General features: G+C 39.0%; 1 protein-coding gene across 4 annotated transcripts in view; it reads right to left on the bottom strand.

Annotated features, from left to right (window-relative positions):
• Positions 1-20388, bottom strand: part of SIDT1 (SID1 transmembrane family member 1) — a 103470-nt gene that overhangs the window by 47746 nt on the left and 35336 nt on the right. For 2 of the 4 annotated variants that reach the window (XM_029939298.1, XM_029939299.1), the window contains exons 4-10: positions 19049-19219; positions 10112-10157; positions 6175-6276; positions 5012-5095; positions 3430-3517; positions 2147-2218; positions 1645-1738 (exon numbers count right to left, since the gene is read on the bottom strand). In XM_029939298.1, coding sequence (XP_029795158.1) covers positions 1645-1738; positions 2147-2218; positions 3430-3517; positions 5012-5095; positions 6175-6276; positions 10112-10157; positions 19049-19219 — 657 coding nt within the window. Of the gene's footprint in view, positions 1-1644; positions 1739-2146; positions 2219-3429; positions 3524-5011; positions 5096-6174; positions 6277-10111; positions 10158-19048; positions 19220-20388 lie in introns of those variants that run through there. The other 2 variants (XM_029939300.1, XM_029939301.1) reach the window with 2 other exon arrangements.

Raw genomic sequence — 20388 nt, 5'->3', positions numbered from 1 at the left:
CTGTGTCCTCAGACTGTCACATGTGGAGGCACACAATGTCTTATCTTCCCCTCGCTCACATTAATTTTGATCACCCAGTCAATCCTTGTTTGAGTTCTTTCCAATGAACAGTTACTATGTTTCCCAACTAAGCAATTCCTGGGGATATACTTCATGGCCATGCACATATATTGATTCTCATCATATTTTCCTCTTAGTTCTAGTATCCACTGATCATTCTCTTTTTAAATTTTTTTTATGTTTTTAACTTATTTTTGAGAGAAAGAGAGACAGTGCGAGCAGGGGAGGGTCAGAGAGAGAGGGAGACACAGAATCAGAAGCAGCCTTCAGGCTCTGAGCTAGCCGTCAGCACAGAGCCCGGTGCGGGGCTTGAACCCATGAATGCATGAACTGTGAGATCATGACCTGAGCCGAAGCCGGCGCTTAACCGACTGGGCCACCCAGGAACCCCTGACCATTCTTAACCTTATCTATGCAAGATGATGATTTTCCAATTCCAGCACTCCCTCCATTTTTTCCAGTCAGCTTTTGGCATTCTTAAGAGTCCCCCTTATATGGTCAGCATTTGTTAATGGCTCCCGTCCCCAGTGTGTACCTGTTTTAGTGACTTTGGATTTGTATCTGGAGATATTTAGGTCCTTGCTTCTCTCCTTCCTTCTTTTCTTCCTACCTTCCTTCCTTCCTTCCTTCACCAATATGGATTCATGAATTTCTACTTTTCTCGATGGTTTATAATTCATTATTCTCCTTAAGCATTTTGATGCTCAAATTGTTCTAGAATGATCAATGGTAGTCCTGGGGTTTTAAAATCCAGTTTCTCAACTGAAAAGCTTTGTAAAAGTCACAGAAGAGAATTGTTTTTTTCTGCTGATGCTGTTAACTTGCCCAGTAGTCTGAAAACTCTGTGCTGGGTTTGTTTTCCTCACAGTTCAAGAGGGGAAAGAACATTGTTTATTGCAGGCCCTCTGCCATTCTTTTGTAGTTGCTTCGCAGAGACCACAACAAAGTACAGAATTCTCAGTGTTCAGGCCTGCATAGAGATGCCAGGGGAAACTGGAGCTCTTCTTATTAGGGGCTCCGATCTCTTGGGAAGGGAAATTGTCTTAGTCAAATTACAATATAATCATTTCCTTCTTTTTCCTCAAGGGACATTTTACTCAAAACTTGATGTGGTAATTCAATGTCAAAGCACATCACTCCTGCTGTTTACTATACCTCAAGATTTATTTTAGACATTAATTTTACTTGTTGATGGGATATTTGAAGCTGCTCCTAAATCTCTATATTAGGAAGAACTCATTTCCTACATTCCATAGGATTTACAATATTTCCTGCTCCAAAAAATACGCAAGGTGTCTTTCTGTTGAGGTCTTATTAACTCTGAAAATAACTAATACTCTAAACAGCACTCACTCTGTGCAGTGACGTAAGCACGGCAGCTATACAATTCTATGAGATAAATTATTATCTGATTTTGAGGAGGAGGAAACTGAAGCACAGAGAGGTTAAGTAACTACCCCAAGGTCACACAGTTAGTGGTTGAGGTAGAGCTGAATTTGGTTAATATGACTCCAAAGCCTAATGCTCTAATCACCATGCAGAGACAGGCAGAGGGGTTAACATTTCTTGATCCTCTTTACCTACCTGATATAATGAACAAACGCAACAAGCAGGCATCCCAAGTAGAAGGAGAAGAAGATGAGGAAGCTGAGAAGGATGGATTTCACATAAACAGTTTCTGAGGGAAGAGAAACAACTGATCAGAGTGTCCTCAGGAAAAACGAGAACCATGTTTGGGACAGGCTTCAAGGGCTCATCTCCATCACCTCTACTCTTAAGTCCTAATGTATTTCCATTCAAAGCAGCAAAGCTACTGGAGGTCATCCAGACATTCTCCACAAATGGCTACCTTTCACAGTGATGACTTCCCAATGGAAGCCAGGAAGGGACTTCCTGTATACAACTTCACTGAGTTCCCTTTCTTTCTAGAAGAGATTTAACAACATGCTTTGATTCTCTCTTCTAATCTAAAGTAAATATTAGTTTTCTTATGATGTTTCTCTGGAAGGCTGACATTAGGGTTGAAGTATATGACTGACTTCCTGACATAGAAATATTTTGATGGACTCCTAGAGCCAATACTGACCTTTAATGGAAGGAACAATGGTCACTTTAAGGTTCTTTGCTCGTTGTAGATTCCAAGTTTGGTTCTCTTTTTCTGGTAAAAAAAAAAAAAAAGAACAAGGCAAAATAGATTAGATACTTAGTTCTTCAGCCTCTCCTCTGAACAGTGGTTCAAAAACTGTCCACAGTTAGCTCCGGTTGCTGAATTTTCTTTTAGCAAGAACTAGAGGAAAACCTCACTCCCGAGGCTGCAAACCATCCAATACCCATTTTTGCTAAACTTTCAGTTTGGCCTTTGCCTGGTCGCATTTTGTTAGTATTGAAGAAATGAGGCTGTAGCCTCCCTTCTTGAGTAAAGAAAGCTGGACTCACCTCTGGATATCCGTGTGGCTCAATATGCCACAGACATCTGAAGAAAACGCCACAAAAATAGAAAGCTGTTTTGTCTTTTGGTTTGCATTATTCTAGCCAGTGAAAATTGGGAGGTTCTTTTGTTCCATAGTAATAAAATGACTTGTAATTTACCAAAGAACATTGGACACTGGCAAAACTCTAGAGTTAGATAATCAAGAGATTAAAGAATACATGAAGAACACATTTTACCTAAGTGGCAAGAGAACCACATTATATTGAACAGTAAATACCCTCTCTGTTGATCACATGTGGCTCATCAGCTGCTGCTGGGGGTCCGTGTTTTCGGTCAACAGGCTCTTGCATTTGCATAGTAGTGACTGGGTAGTTACCCAGAAACATTTGTACTATGCCTAAGAGTAGTACACACACTCCCTATCATTGGGATAAATTGTCCTGTTTTGTTTTCTTACCATCTTGCAAGGTATAATTTTGGCAACTGAAATTGAGAATTCTGAATTTTCCTTGTATGTCCCTGTGGAAAGGAGGACTACTCATTAACACAAGGGGCTCCATTTTTGCCAGCTACCAAACCAGTCTTAGAATATGGACCCTGATATGCTACATAAAATCATTCTTTCACAACAGTAAATATTTATTGAGTAAAAGGCCAAATGAGTGAATACACCTTGCATGGTCTGACGGAGACCAAGTCTTTGAAAAGATGTAGTACACTAAATGACATTTTGTAGTATCAATGCCACTTTGAGATTTATCATTTTCTTCCCTACTTTTTTCCCCCCAAAGATCTCTCAGACTGCTTTGCAAGTTACTGCTGATGAGCCTCGGTGAGAGATAGAGATGGTAGTAGGGGCCACGGGGAGCTTTTGGCTTCCCTTCTCTTCCATTTCATTAGGTTTTTTTACATAGCAAACATTCCTCACTATCTCTTACCCTGGATAAAGAAAGATCCTCCACAGGCATAATCTTCAGGCTTTATCACAAATACCACGAAGAACTGCTCTCCTGGAAAATCCTTCTTCTGCATTAAGACATAACAACTTATGATAGCAAGAAAGGATAGCAGGAGGGAAGAAAGTCCATGGCAGACTTCAACCCTTTGAACTAGATGAAAGAGAAGAAAAGTAAAGTTCACTCCTGCCCCTGGTTTCTTAGAAAGAACTTTGAGATACCTATGATCCAGATTTTATCCACAATAAAATAATTATTAAATCCAAAAAATTAAAAAGATACACTATTCTATTTTCAACCTATCTTGTGCCCACGTAGGTGCTTAGAACTGTAAGAGGCCCTATGTAAAAAAAAAATGTCAACAGCCTATGTTTAATAATAGTACTTATATATTATGTTTTAAAAATTAGCAGACTCCATTTTTAGTGTGTTTTAGGTTCACTATGATCAGTTCTTATTATTTGAAAATCCAATGACACATGACTTTCCTAAAAGTCACACAGTCACAGTTAAATAATTTAGGTTAGGGATGCAAAGATTTAAGTGAGGAGACCTGCAATAGAGTTCTGGCTTTGACTTTCTCTAAATGTGCTTCTCTGTGTCCCAGTCTCATTCATGAGTGAACAAAAGCTGAAATGTGGGATTATCAAAACTGAGGCGTTAGTAGATTAAAGCCTAATAGAAGTTTTTACATTTGATAGCTAAGTCATAATTAACCTCTCCTCATTTTTTGTTCTTTTTTTTTTTTAATGTTTACTTATTTATTTTGAGAGAGCTAGAGTATGAGCAAAGGAGGACCAGAGAGGGAGGGAGGGAGCAAATCCTAAGCAGGCTCCGCACTGACAGTGTGTAGCCTAAGGTGGAGCTTGATCCCACAAACTGAGAGATCATGACCACAGCCAACACCCAAAGTCGGAAGCTTAATCGACAAAGGCCCATTCTTTGTCCTTCAGTAAACAGTATCACCTTACCTTGGAGAACTGATGAAGTTTTAGGTACCTTAAGTAAATACCACCTTAAAGGCAGAATCAGAATCTCTTTGAAAAATCATTTTTCTATAAAATTGCCATCGAAATAATAATTTAATTACAAATGACAAGAGAGAAAACAGCTATGTACATGAGGTCCATATTCCTTTGAACCTATCCATTCTGTCCAGAGCTGAAGTCCTTTTTTGGATACTGTTACAGGTACACAGAGTATTAGAATATGTGTAGTTGCTTTATATGGATCAGATAAACTTTATACTAAGATGCCAATGCATTTATCCTCTGATAAGGCATCTTACCTTAACTCTCTGAGCAATCTGTCAGATATATGTCCCACTGCACTATGGGCTCCCAAGACTCCCTGAGGGGAAAGGGGCGCCTGGCAGAACAGTACTGTCCACCATGACCTGGTCTTTGATTTCAGGAGGAGGAATCTTTGTTAAAGCCAATAATAAGGGAAAGAGATCCAAGGCACACAGTGTATGACAGTATCTTTTGAATGCTTATCCAAACAGGTGACCTAACTATAAACTGCATTATTGTTAACAATAGTGGCCACCAAAGTGATATCTCACCTGTAGGGTGATGGCAGCTTTCTTCGTCATGGACTGATAGACACCATTGAACTCCACATTGTGGTCAAGGTCATATACTGGGCACTGTCACATGCATGAGGGGTAAAAAGGAAAGCATCACTAAAGCCGTATTACAAACAACACACATTCCACCCCGAAAATCACAGAACAAGGGGTTCCTTACTAAGCCAGAAAGCATGACAAGTTTTCTCCGAAGAAAGTCATGAAACAGTCCTCCTAAAACTTGGTGTCTTGCTGTCTAAAGTCCTCTAAAGGCTACTTTATATAAAAGTTAACTGAAATGATGATCTTCCAATCTTCCAATTTTTTCCATTTTTTAAATTAACACATTTGAAACAGAAAGTGCCCATTGCTAGGGTAAGACTTTTATTTATTTATTTATTTATTTTTAAATAGTTTATTGTCAAGTTGGTTTCTATACAACACCCAGTGCTCTTTCCCACAAGTGCCCTCCTCCATCACCACAACCTCTTTTCCCCCCCTCCCCCTTCCCCATCAACTCTCAGTTCATTTTCAGTATTCAATAGTCTCTCAAGTTTTGCATCCCTCTCTCTCTCCTCAACTCTTTCCCTCTTCCCTTCCCCCTGGTCCTCCATTAGGTTTCTCCTATTTTCCTGTTAGACCTATGAGTGCAAACATATGGTATCTGTCCTTCTCTACCTGACTTATTTCGCTTAGCATGACACCCTTGAGGTCCATTCACATTCCTACAAATGGCCAGATTTCATTCTTTCTCATTGCCATGTAGTACTCCATTGTGTATATATACCACATCTTCTTGATCCACTCATCAGGTGATGGACATTTAGGCTTAGGGTAAGACTTCTAAAACATAGAATAAATGATAGATTTCTATATTTCTTGTGCAGCCCATAATTTGGTCTTCCTTATTCTTTGTCATAATCCTCCTTCCCTTCTTTCCTTTGTTTATTTTGGTGAGGAGTCAACTATTCTCTGTCTCCCCACATCAGTGTCTCTAAACAGACAATCCACTTGTGTGCACAAGATACTGTTTTTATTATTCAACAGTTTTGCAGGAGATACATAGTAAGAGGCTAACATAGTCCCTACCCTTCTCTTTCATTTACCCTGTGACAACCTAATGCTGCATATTGAAAGACTGACAAGTTATTAAGACTCACCATGATATTCTGGACTGAAACAACAGAACATGGATAAGCCATTTCAGACCTGACTTTAATAATAACTGAGTCCACATCATCAGGAAATTTGTATAGAAAATACTGAGAATAAGAAAAAAGAAAGATATGATTTATTAATAGTAAGACATGCTTATAGTTATGAACTCAAAACTAGTTTTACATGAATAGGATTGTTTCCTTTCTAACACGAAGTACAAAGTTCAGATGTAAATCTCTGTTCATTCCATCAGCCATCCATCTCATACATATTGAGCAACTGCTCTGTGCTCTGGGCTCTGTGCCAGATTACTAGGGATAGAGCAGTGAACAAAACAAGGTAGCCATTTCAGACAACGTTGTCACTTCATTTGTTAGCATTTCTCTCTGAACTAAACTTGGATGCACTTCATTCCAGTTTCTGCTGAAGAAAATCCCTCCAACCCTTTGAACTAGAGATATTCAAGATGTAACGTGATCTAAGATTTACTTCTGTGGGATCATTTTGAAGTAGGAAGCTCACTTTGAAAAGTAGATAAGCTGGTTCTTCAAGATTCTTAACCACCTTCTTATAGGCAAAAATTGCCACTAGACCGACTGGGCCCCAACAGATTTTTTGGCAAGAATCTGTTTCTTGGCTGACATATAGAAAGATAGTATTTCCATCCAAAGATCGAGCACTACGTCTAGCCCCCTGAAGTATGTTCACAATTTTGAACAGGCTGAGACATCTTTGAAAGTACTTCTCAGATATCATCAGAATCAGGAACCATTTATGATAGAAGTTATACCACTTATCTAGATTAGATTATGAATCCACTCTTTATTAGTCCTGAATTTTAAACATGTTGCTAATAAATGAAGAAAGAGGATTTGTCCAATAATTATAAATGTGATAACTGGTTCAGAAGCTTGACATTAGATACCTGATTAAGATTTTGAGGACACCAACTAAAACAAGTCCAGTATCCTTGGACTCTAATACATCTATAATGTTTTTTTAAGTGTTTATCTGTTTTTGAGAGAGAAAGAAACAGAGAGAGCGTGAGGGAGGAGCAGAGAGGAAGGGCACAGAGGATCTGAAGCAGGCTCTGTGTTGTCAGCACAGAGCCCAAAATGGGGCTCAAACTCATGAACATTGAGATCACAATCTGAACTGAAGTTGGATATTTAGCCAACTGAGCCATCCAGGCACCCCAAATCTATCAGTTTTAGGAGAGGCAAAATATGTTAAAACTTAATTTTGAATTGTAACATCCTCTTTACTAACCTTATTCTGAAAACCAGAGAATAAAAATAGAATGTTTTTCAATAATCAGAAGATTTCTGATAGGGGAAAGAAATAGCCTCAAGATTAGGAGTGTCTTTAGCAGTGCTGTTTGGAAGTCTGTTCATACCTTGTCACAGGTGGCAACAATCCCAAAAACACACTTGATTTTGACCTTTCATTTTGGAGCCTGATTCGATACATATAATATGGAGGTCTTCCAAAGGCAAATGCTCTGGAATTCCCAAGAGGTGCTCTTGATTCTTTTTTTTTTAATGTTTTATTTATTTTTGGGAGAGAGAGAGAGACAGTGTGAGCAGGGAAGGGTCAGAGAGAGAGGGAGACACAGAATCCAAAGCAGACTCCAGGCTTGGAGGTAGCTGTCAGCACAGAGCCTGATGCGGGGCTTGAACCCACGAATGGTGAGATCATGACCTGAACCGAAGTCGGATGCTTAACCCACTGAGCCACCCAGGCGCCCCCTGAGGTGCTCTTGATTCTTAGGGAAGCCAAACTTTGTAACCTAAAAGCATTGCTATGACTACTGTTAGCAATAATGAGTATCACATCTATTCCTTTTTATTATAGGAGTTGGTTTTGTGCAAAAATTAGACATCTAGTGAAGCTTTACCTTTTTGCCAAAATATTATCAAACTTCTTTATCTCTAAATTACCATAAACCCCAAATAAATGATTTTGACCCTTGCCTCAAGAATCGACTTTAATCAGAAAGAAGCAAATGACAAGTACCCAAAGCAATGGCTGGAATTTAGGCTACAAATCACCATCTTGGCTCTTCATTACCTACCCAGTTTCTGTAACCTGCTTCTATCTGATAATGAAGGTTCTGTGAGAATGTGCAATCGTTTGGGTGATTTTATATAAATAGAAAATCTTTCCTACAGTTGAAAAGGATATAAAATCTAGGTCAAATGGTAACAGTTAATAGTTAAGTAAAACTTCCATAGATATTAAAGAATATCTATTTTGTTTTATTAGTTTGTTCTAAGTATGTTTTACTCTAGTTTGGGATTTATATACAAACTAATTAGAAGTTCATATTTACATACATTTTTAAAATAAGAGAAAGCCATAATATGTAATCATCACTGATTTTTTTTATTTTTAATTTTAAAAAATGTTTATCTATTTTTCAGAGAGAGAGAGAGACAGAGCATGAATGGGGGGAGGTGCAGAGAGTGAAGGAGCCGGAATCTGAGGCAGGCTCCAGGTTCTGAGCTGTCAGTACAGAGCCCAATGTGGGGCTTGAACTCATGAACCTTGAGATTATGCCCTGAGCCAAAGTCAGATGCTTAACTGACTGAGCCATGCAGGCACTCCTCATCACTGATTTTCTACCAACTGAGAGTGCATTTCAGCATTCAGTTAGTTACTCTATTTACCATAGCTCCTTACAGCACTATTAGGTTATACTCTTTTGGTAGTTGGGATATAAGTTTTTCCCTCCCTTCTTAAATATCTCCCACTGCACCTAGCAACGAGTGCTTTCACGTATTTCATGAATTAAGTGGCCAATAAATGTTGAGGGCAATCCATGGCGGCCTGTTGTTTCCTTTTGTCACTGGGTGGCAGTATATATGCACTGTAGAGGACTTCACTGATGGGAAATTTAAGGTTTAAAAGATTCATGGGAGTTGGGCTCATACAGGTTTGGGGAGCTGATTGTGCACCCCTCGTCCCCAGTCCGTATTCGAGGGCATCATGTTGGCAGTTTAAGACTGGCCATAATGGAGATATTTACACCACAGAAATGGGCAAATGCTACAAATCAGGGGGTTCTCTCTGGGAACTGGTTGTTAAATAATTACCAGCACACAAGTGCTTGTACTAGATTATCAACAGTATCCATGTATGGTGTTAATCCCAGTTTTCATATACCCAATGCAAAAGTTAAATAGCCATTCATGAGCTAAGCTGTATTACAGCCTGCAGAAGATTCACAATAAATATCGGGACATTAAATAAATCTGTGATAAGCCTGCGATTGCATAGACTTACCTCTTTTAGACGCTATGAAAGAAAAAAGGAAGGAAGCTAGAAGTGTCCATGGAAAAGAAGCTTAAGGTTTTCATGTATTTATTCTACTTATAATTATGGTTTAATGGAAAGCACAACACAAATATCTAATTCTAATGTCATCATGCCTGCTCTCTCTTTATGACAGAAGAAACTAATTTGTTCTACCCCTAACGCTCTAGAAATTAAAATCTGTCTCATTTTTGTTGTATTTCCCAGTCAATTAATTATTTGTGTCTGTTTTGTGTTTAGCCTTCTACTCCCTGTCCCTCCCCATTTTGATACTAAGGTCCATGAGGGCAGAAGTTACATCTCCTTCTTCTTCACCTCTATCTCCAGCACCTAGTACAGTCTAATACCATCCTTGGTGCATAATAGGTGCACAATTTGCTAAAAGTTTAGCAAAGGAACATCAGCAAACAAATGTAATGCCTACCATTTCATTCCAATTGAGGGGCTAAGATTGAATGTTGTGTCTAAAATCCCAGTAATATGAGTGACATTCCAAAAATACAAATATATCTCAAGTCATGAAAGGTCAAGGGTAATACTGCATGCTGACTCTCCCTGTTACTATGGGTTTTTTGGGTAATGTCAGCAGGTAGGATCATGAAAGTCTTGAAATGCTTCACTTACCTGAGGTTGAGAGGGGCTGGCAATGAAGCGAAAGGCAACATTTGTCCTAAGAAATGTAAGCGGGAGAGAGAAACGGGGGGAAAGTGAGAGAAAAGCTAAGTTAGCCAGCAAAAATCATATATGTAAAAGAAAGCCATCCTAAACTAGATGCAAAGAGAGCCTTACTCTTTGTGAAAGGGATTCTAGTCCCATCAAACTGACCAAGTAAACTGCACGGGGACTTGGTTTCCACTCTCAAGATTGATCAGACTGGGGACGCAATCCATTTTATGTCTCTATATACCGGTGATGTCACACCTATGGAAGTAATTCCTTTGTCTGGCTTGAATTTTGGGGAACCCGAGCCTGAACTTCTGGGGCCCTTCCCAGCTTCATCCCTCAGTGCTCTCTAATGAGTCTTTCTCTCCACCACTAATTTTCCTTTTATAAAAAGTAAAACAGTTAAAAAAAATTAAAGATTCCTTTATAAAGGACAAGTCAAGACATTTAGCAAGAAGTTTATAACTGGAGGCATTGTGTAGAAGTCATAAAACTTGAGCACTAGTTCTAAATTTAATGACCAACGATGTTAGGCTGCTGGCAGACTGGGCTCAGAATTCAACGGTGGATGCAATGTTTATGTATTTACTCTCAACCGAAATCACCAGTGCCAAAGATTCGCTCTGCTGAAGCACAGTGGAAAACTTGTGGCTCTAAGTCAGCTAATGAAGCCAAAGTCAGTGTCAAATCCAGCTGTGCGTTTGATCCTGAGATTCCACTGACTAGTGTGGGGAATCCTAGTGCCGTGTGTGGCTGGGTAGTGTGGTGTCATCTGCTGTTACCAGAGCAACATGGGGCCTTTAGTTCTGTTCGTTGCCAGGTCAGGGGAAAGAAAACGACAATGATTTTCTTGGCTAGCAACAGACAGCATGAGATTTCCAGATGCAACCAGTATTCTTTGGCCAGAATTTTCTTTCTTATACTCTGAAAGTATGGGCATCGATATGATTTGCACCCCCTTCTTTATATTTTCTTTACCAGCATAATCACATACAGACTTCCAAAACATTGTTTTCTTTAAGACGATCACATTTAAATCCTCTCTTTCTCATAGAGTCAACAGTGTGTGTAAAATAAATATCGTGTCTGTTGCAGATGAAACACTTTGCTTCCTTCCCCCTGGGCCCTGACAGAGGCTGGGGGAGGTTTAGTTTACTGAGAGTCATTAACCATCAGAACAAAGGGGACTGAGACTCCTGTACACCTCTAGAGAAAGAAGTATCAACATTTCAGCTTATTTGTTTAAAAAAATTAAACACAGGAAACAAAGGTTTATTTGATAAATAAAAACTAAAAGCTGACTTTGTTCCCCTGTTTTGGTTAGTTTGAGGGAGTGGGGAAAGAGAATGAGACCAGATGGTGTCAAGAGAGGTGGGTGTGCAAACAAGGGAGGCAGGAAAAGAAGAGGAAGGGAGAGGCCCATGGAGAAGGTAGAAGAGAGAGGAGAGATACATACAGGAGATGGGGGAAACAGAAGAAAAAGGAAAGGGAGTTGGGAAGAGAGGCGGGGACAAAAGCTAAGTAGTTTTTGAGGTGGGTGCCAGGGAGGACTGTGAGATACACGACATCTTCTTCATCTTAGGAGAGTTAGTCCCTGGCACAGAGCAAAGTGGGTTTGCAAATGCCCCACTTTGTTTGTTAAAGGAAATTATGCCCTATTATTCATTTGTACTATGGACTTCAGAGTATCAGTCCCTGTTATCTCCTTACTGCCATCTGTTACGAATTCCCTTTGCTCACCCCAACCCTTCCACCACCCTCTGCTCAGTGTAACCCTCCACCGCCCTGCTCTGGCCTAAGTAGAAGTACAAACTCCTGTCCTTCCTTCCTTTCTCTGGGACTCTGCTGCTACAAAATTCACAGGTCCTATAAATCTAAGACACACTTGGTTTATAAATATACTCTAATCTCAACCACTTTCAAAATAAATGACAAATAAAAACACCCCAACAAAATGCCTTCCTTTTTTTTTTTTAATATTTTGCTACTTTGATGTCATTCTATATGCTCCCTATCCTTCACAAACTAGCTTCTTAAAATAGTATTCTGCTCTCATCCCTCACTGTTCTTTCTTCTCCACACTGCTATCAGGATTCTTGTCCCACCATCCCCCTGAAGTTGCCTTTGCTGAGGGTAAATCACCTCCTCATTGCTAAAGCCAGTGACCAGGTCCTTAACGTCACTTCTCTGTAACATTTGACTCTGACAACCACTCGCTCTGCCTTGAAACACTTTCCTCCCTTGGGCTTTGTGACACCTGCTTTCCTGGGTTTTCTCCCACACATCTCCTACTCAGCTTCTTTTGATAGTTCCTGTTTCCCTTACATAAAACATTACCTGCGGTCCTATTCTTGACCTTCTCATTTTCCTTAGCCATGTACATTATTTATACAAAGTATATGTATACAATATTTATATTATACTACATATAGTATATATAATATATGTTATGGCAATTAAACATTATATATGAAATATTATGTTTAATACTTTGTCATTAATATAATAGTAAACATATCTAAATATTATATATTAAATATATATTCAATTGCCACAAAATCCACAAAAATGTCAGTGAGTCTCGTCTCCATGTCCAGCCCAGGGCCATCACTTGAGCTCCCGTCATAGAAGAGTGAGGACTATCTGCTGGGCTTCTCCACGAGGATGTCCCTCAAGCACCTCAAACTCCATGTAATCAAAATAGAATGTGCTGTCATTTCCCCATTCCTGAGCCATTCTGTCTCTTTGGTAGGAATCCTCACCGGACTTCTGACATCATTGCTAGAGTCCCTTTTTATGGACTTCCACATTTGATTTATCACCAAGTCTTACTCTCAGTATAAATGTAACCTGGATGCACCTGATCCCCCTAGAGCACCATCTTTGCCCAATATAGCATTCACTAAGAAAACAGTTGGGAAAGTAATGGAAATCATTACTGTGGTCTACCCCCAAATACCTAAGGGTGATTACCTAGTATGATACATGAAAAAATGGCCTAAAGCCTCTTCACTCACCCATTTCCTTAAAAATTCTGCCACTTTTCACAGCTTAGTAGCTGAACTATCTCATTCAAAACTCTCTGAACACAAAGACTCAAATCCCCACGTAGAAGCCTGGAGGATGGTCAAAGGCTGCAGGTACTCATGTAGGACTACGTTTTTCATTCTGCCACATATATTTTTTGAATTTTTGAATTTTCCTTATATATATTACTTAATTCTTTTTCTCCCTGACAACATTGTTGCTGCTATAATATGAATATATTATTCACTAATCCTTGTTTATTCTTCTCTACTCAACTTTTCATTTGCCTGTATGTCTCTACCGTCTCCTCTCTCCAGTTCATCTTCCACGTGACTACTAAATTCATCTCTAAAAATCATATTTGTTTATCTTATTCTTTTGCTTGAAATCCTTTAGTGGCTCCTATAATGTGAAAGGTGAAGTCTAAACTCCTTAGTGCAGCGTATTAGATCTCAAAGATCAAGGACTGGGTACTACCTGGTTCTCCACCTGCCCCCTGCTGTCCCGCTGCAGGCGCTGTGGGCCTGCCTCCTTGCAGTGCTTCTACTTAGTCTGCTCTCTGTAAGCCAGACCTTTCCCCTGGGCATCATGCTGCTAGATACCCAACACTCTGCCAAGCATCTGTATGTCTAGCTCAACATGTCCCAGAGTGAACTTATCCTTTCTTCCTTTCTTCCTCAACATTTCCATTTTCCCATGGTGACCATTTATGAGGTAGCAGGCCATCCCTGACTCTCCTCTTTCCCGTCTCATATCCAATCAAGTTTTGTCAATGTCATCTCTAAATTCTTCATTCATCTCATTATTATCTTGACCACTATATCAGCCTTCTAATTTTCACATCTTGTTTTGTCCCCTTCACATCTTCCACACAACCATTATGACTTAGACAACTGCCAAAATTTCTTCACATTCCTTCCGAGCTCCTCCCACCCCATGATCAGGTGCCCTCCTGCTCCCACAGCCTCCTTCCCTTCCCTGTCAGCTTCATACTCCACAACACCAAACACCAAGGCACTGGAGTTGAGAAAATGAGTGGTGGCAAAACTGTGTGTGTGTGGGTGGGTGTGTGTGTGTGTAGGCGAATGATGGCAGGGAGTAGTGCTTTAAGACAGAATTTTATTTTTAAGACTCAACTGAAATAAATGCTTCATGGAATTGAGAAACTTATTTAGGGCAACATAAACATTGGGAAGATAGCATTAAACACAAAGTAGAGACAGGATATTATAGTGGCAATTGCTCAGAATTGAGAGTTAGAAATAACATCTAGTCCCATTTTACCCCTTTCCTACCTGTGTGTTTGGACAAGTCACTTAACCTCTCTGGGCACCAGTTTGCTCATCTATAAAAATGAGGTGAACAGATTCAATTTCAAAAGTTCCTTTCATTCTTAAAATTTATGGTGCTAGAAAAAAAAAGTCCTGAAACATGTTTCATATACCCTCTAGTGTGCCACTCAAAACCATGCACCAGAAACTGCCATGTTGGGAATTTTGAGTTGATTTCTCAGCATTTCTCTCAATACCTAGACTTCAGATCTCACCACAATCCTCAACTCTTGCCTGTTTTTATTATCCTCTGGATTTCTGGGTCACCCGCGAAGTTGGTGTGGGACAAACCAGAGCCAAGGAGAAAGAGACGCAGCTATTTCAGCTACCATCTGTTCTCAGACTTATCTTATTCTCATAAAAACTGTGTACATTTTGAAATGCTCTTAACGTCTGGTTGCTGAGGTCAAGACACATGATAAGTGGTGGAAACAGAAAACAATGTGACTTGTAGTTCCACCAGGATGCACATCATTCATTAACACTTGTGCAGATCTGTGACCTTATGATTTCAGTGTCACCGAATTCAGTTCTCGAAAGGGTCTAATTAGCCTCACAGCCCTAGAACCAGCCCTAGAATTCAAGTACATTGCCATCAGGTGACAGCGACAGGTCAAAGACACAGAGCCCAATCAGTAAATGTGATGCTTCTCTGAAGTTTAAACTGTACTCTGTTCAAGTAATGTGCTACAACCTCCTTCAAGTGTATCGCCATGAATTCCCACACTGTTTAATATCACAAATAGTTAGGCATTAAAATAATTAAAGGTAAGCACCATATTTAGAAATTGCTTAGAGGTAGTGGTTCTCAACTCTGGCTACACATTAAAATCACCTAGGAAACTTCAACAATATATATATATACTAATGCTCAAACCTCCCTCCTAGAAACTCTGACTTACTTGATATGGGTGGATTTTATCTACCAGAGAAACTTTTTCTGCCTTTTTTGGGGGGGATGGGGTGGGAGAGAGAGTTTTTTGCTCTTGAAATTACCATGTCACTTTTTTCTACACCAAAATTAATGGAGGGACTTGGAAAAAGTGCTGTGACTCCTCCTCCATCCTTCTAACCATTCATTCTACATCTGTCCATCCATTTCTATGGGCATACATTCATCAAGAGCTGCAGAGGAGACCAAGATAAGTATTTGTTTGTTAGCAACTCTACTGACTATAGACTTATTTATAAACTTCCTTAGAATATATTTTTAAAAATTTTTAATGTTTGTTTATTTTTGAGAGAGAGAAAGACAGAGAGTGAGCAGGGGAGGGCCAGAGAGAGAGGGAGACACAGAATCTGAAGCAGGCTCCAGGCTCTGAGCTGCCAGCATGGAGCCCAACGCAGAGCATGAGCCCACGAACTGTGAGATCACGTCCTGAGCCAAAGTCAGATGCTTCACTGACTGAGCCCCTGCCTTAGGTGAGCTTTATAATAGAACAAAACATTCTGATCAGAAAAGTGAGCTAGTGAGCTACAAAATGTAATATGTTGTAAGTATTCTGACTTTTAAAAAATTAATTTTTTAATGAAGTATAATAAACATGGGAAAAAAGCCCAAGTCATAAATATGTATCTGAATGAATTCTCACCCAGTAGACAACTATATACTTCCTCTTTCCTCTTCAAGGTTACCACTATCCTGACTTCTAATATTACAGAATATTTTTTCTTGTTTTTAAACTTTATATAAATGGAAACAAACCGTGCAAATTCCCTTTGGCTTCTTTTGCTTAACATTGTGTTTGTGAGAGTTACCCATATTGCTAGGTACAGCAGTAGTTAGTTAATTTTTATTAGTGTATAGTATTCTATTGATGAATAGGACAATTATATATTTAGGAGTTGGATTTATAATAAGTAGGAGTGAAATTGCATTGCCAGTCTTTTCAAATTGTGGAAATTGGTTAAGAGTAGGGAAATCTCATTATAGTTTTAATTTGTATTTCTGATAGCTGATAAGGCTGAATTTTAGGACCATTTAGATACCTTCTTTGGTAAAGTGTTCAACTCTCTTGCCCATGTTTTTCCCAATGGGTTTGCTTTATTATATTAAAAAAACAAGCATAAAAATAATACTAGTCATTTCAAATAATTGACTTGTGGTTTGGTTGATTTTGTCCATTGTTGATTTGTTCTCTATTTCATTGTTTTATGCTCTTATTTTATTTCTTTCTTTGAATTTTACTCTCTAACTTCTTGAAATGAATGCTTACCACACTGATTTGCAGCCATTCTTCTTTCCTAACATACACATTTGAAGCTACACATTTTCCTCTAAGCAGTGCTGAGTTGCATCCCAGAAATATGGATATATCATATATTCATTATCATTTGTTCAAAATATTTTCTAATTTTCATGGTAATTACTTTTTGACTGATAGTTTATTTAGAAGTAAACTACTTACTTTCTAAACATTTGGGGGTTTTTATGGATATCATTTTGTAGCTGACTTCTACCTCAATTCCATATATAGGATTTTAGTTCTTTAAAATTTATCAAGACATGCATTCAAGCTTGGCAATAGGTAAATGTTGCATGTCCACCTGAAAAGGTTAAGCATTCTACCATTTTGAAATACAGTTTCCTAAATACATTAAGTCATTCAAGCTTGTTCATGTTCATCTGCTCTTTATATCCTAAAGGGCCAGATAGGAAATATATTATGCTTACAGGCCATAATATCTCTAAACCAACTACTCACGTTTGCCATTGGAGTATGAAAGCAGCCAGAGACGATATGTAAATGAATGGGTAGGGCAATGTTCCTATAAAACTCTAGTTACAAGACCCAGTGGCCAGTCTGTGGGCCTTAGATTGCCAATGCCTGTTCTATCTAATTATGTTTTGGTCTACTTATTCTTTTATCTATAGAGAAATCTCCACACAGATTGCAAATTAGTCCAATTCTTTTCATTCTGAAATTTTTGCTTTGTATATTATAAAGTATTGTTACTAGATGCATATAAATTTAGAATAGATTCTTTTAGAAATATGAACTGTCCCTCTCTCTACAGTAATGCTTCTTATATTAAGGAATATATTGTAAATATGATATATTACATCAACTTTCTTTTGGATAGTAGTAGTATATTTCTTTTACTATCTCTTTACTTATATGTATATATTCTTTTATTTAAGCTTATGCTCTTGTAAGCAATACATTTAGTTTCCTATTTTTTCTAAATCTCATTGACATTCTTAGTCTTTTTCTTGGTATATTTGAGTCTGTTTATGTTATATATATACATATATATATATATATATTTTTTTTTTTATTGGGTAAACATAAACACCAATTCAATTTCTGAGACTCTTCACTCTCTATTCCAAAGTTCTAGTGAGAGGTCTAGGTCACAGGATTTTTTTCCCCCAAATATAGTTTCTGTTCCTGAGATCTCCTCATTTTTTTCTCAGAAAACATATTTGTTCCAGTGAAGTTGAGTCTGGCCCTGTGGGCCCACAGGCCTGCACACACCTGGGTGCCAGTCTCCACCCTCAGCAGAACCCAGACTCATCAGTGCCAAAATTCTTCCCTGTAAGAAGCCAGAACCACAGAAGGGTGGGCGATAATGGGGATAGCAGCCAAGAGCTTGCCTGTCTTTTTCTTATGATTTGTAGAAATTCTTTATATATTCTACTATGAACTCTTTACAGTTATGTGTGTTGTTTTTTTAGTCTACGATTTATCTTTTTGTTCTCTCAGTGAAACATTTTGATGAGTAAAATTCTAATTTTAATATAATCAACTTCATGATATTTAAAAAAATTATTTAAAACAGAGAAGAGGAAGTAGTCTAACCCCTTGAGAAACTTTTATCTTAGAAGAGAATGGGGCAGAAAAGTGTCTGAAATTTCTGGTCTTATTAGGGAATGACCTTAGCCTTTCTGTTTAAATATTCACACAGATTTATGCAATATTTTACAAGAGTAACCTTTGGAAGAGAACAGATCCCTTGGAGACAGTTCCCCCAATTGAATTTATTATATGTATGTTTAAGATGAACAGTTTGAGATGGTGAATCCCAACTGATTTTGTTTCAAAGGGTGGTAGTTCAAGAAGAAGAAGGAATGCATCGTGAGTTTTTACATGAAGGACAAAGCCACATAACATTATTTTCTATCTGTATATATTCCTAACCTGGAAGGAAAAAAACTGCAATAGCAGTAAAGACAAGCAAAATAGGTTAAGGTCTTCCCTTGGAGAAAATCCTCCAGGAGAGTGGCATTGATGCATAATACAAAAGTACCCAGACACCTGGGCCTCTTGCCTGGGCTACAGACAGACAGGGTCCTCACAGATCCTGGAGAACAGATACACCTATGATTTCAAGCACTGTTCCCCTCTTGACCCGTCCCTGTTGCACAGATGATGGTCCTTCTGCCCAGCTGTGAGTAGGTGAGTTCAGAAGGTGCTCAGACAATATGTCAAGTGAATAATTTCCTTCTTGAGCACTGACTTGGATAGCGATGGAGCATGCCCAAGCCCAGCAACAGCAGACAAACGAGTAGAGAAAGGGCACAATAAGTCCTGCTTACTGTAGCTGGAAGTGCTTGATCTTGGTAACCAGCAGTTTGTACTGGGCCCCCAGGGGTGCCATGGATGCCACGTCTACAAATATCAGTTGCTCCAGAGGTCCTGTTTCATTGGTTGCTTCTGAGGGACATAAGGTGCGGCTCACTTCCTGGTAGTTGTAACTCCTCTGGTATCTGTAGCAGCCAATGGAAGGAAAAGCCAGCAAGAATAAGAGAGAGACTCAGTGAACATGGAAAAAAGCCAATCTTATTGCATTTCTCTCCAAATTTGTTTTCGAGTCCTTATCTTTTGAATTTAAGACTGGACCTATAGATAGTGATTTAGAAGTAGTGTCTTTGGCATAAACTTGCATGATGTGATAACACGACTTGAGCACTCTTCAGCGCTGGCCAGTTCAATTCGGTAATGTCTGCATTACACTCAACGATCTTCCTAATTCAAGGAGGAAAAAATACCACATTTAAAAAAATTTTTTTTTTATGTTTTATTTATTTTTGAGACAGAGACAGAGCATGAGCGGGCAGGGGCAGAGAGAGAGGGAGACAAAGAATCCAAAGCAGGCTCCAGGCTCTGAGCTGTCAGCACAGAGCCCGACGCGGGGCTCGAACCCACAAACGTGAGATCATGACCTGAGCTGAAGTCGGACACTCAACCGACTGAGCCACCCAGGCACCCCTACCACATTTTGAAAGGGAAACTGTCCTGGCAAAACAACTAGGTTTTTACTCAAGCTTTTGTTAAATGAAACATAAAAAAAAAAAAAAGCCCCAGAGCCCAGGTCAAGGCTGTGAGAGTGACTATTTTGATCCTGAAATAACTCTGTCACCAAAAATGATTTAACACCATACTATGTATCTATGTCTGAATGTCTTCTGTCTTTTTTCCTTAGTAGTGCTATGGTACCTTACACAGTTTCTCTGCAAAAATATAAACTTCATGAAGGCAAAGATTTTGTTTTTCTTCCCCCCGCTACTGTTGTATCCTTAGCTTCTAGCACTTAGTCGTGCTTAACCAATACTATGGAATGAAGGATGCATACTCTGTGGGCATTTTGAAGAATGGAGGAGGTGTTACTCATTTACGTTGACTGCTGAGCCTAACTCTGTCCTCAGTGGATGATCCACTAACCAAGAGCTACAGAATATTCTGGATAGAATTAACATGCTAAAAGTTCTTCCAGGTGCTACAAATCCAGGCAGAGTGTTTATCTGAATTCTAAGAGGATGGAAATTGAACACACTAGAAATGGTCAGGCTATATGCCCTGATCATTATTTGCACTTAGCATGCATGCAATGCCAGCATTCCAAAAGCCTGATTGTCCTCTTTTACTAGGGAAAATG

Source organism: Suricata suricatta, chromosome 5, assembly GCF_006229205.1.
Source record: "Suricata suricatta isolate VVHF042 chromosome 5, meerkat_22Aug2017_6uvM2_HiC, whole genome shotgun sequence".
Lineage (NCBI taxonomy): Eukaryota > Metazoa > Chordata > Mammalia > Carnivora > Herpestidae > Suricata > Suricata suricatta.
Note: the sequence above shows the minus strand (reverse complement) of the source record. Positions and strands in the feature narration are given on the sequence as shown.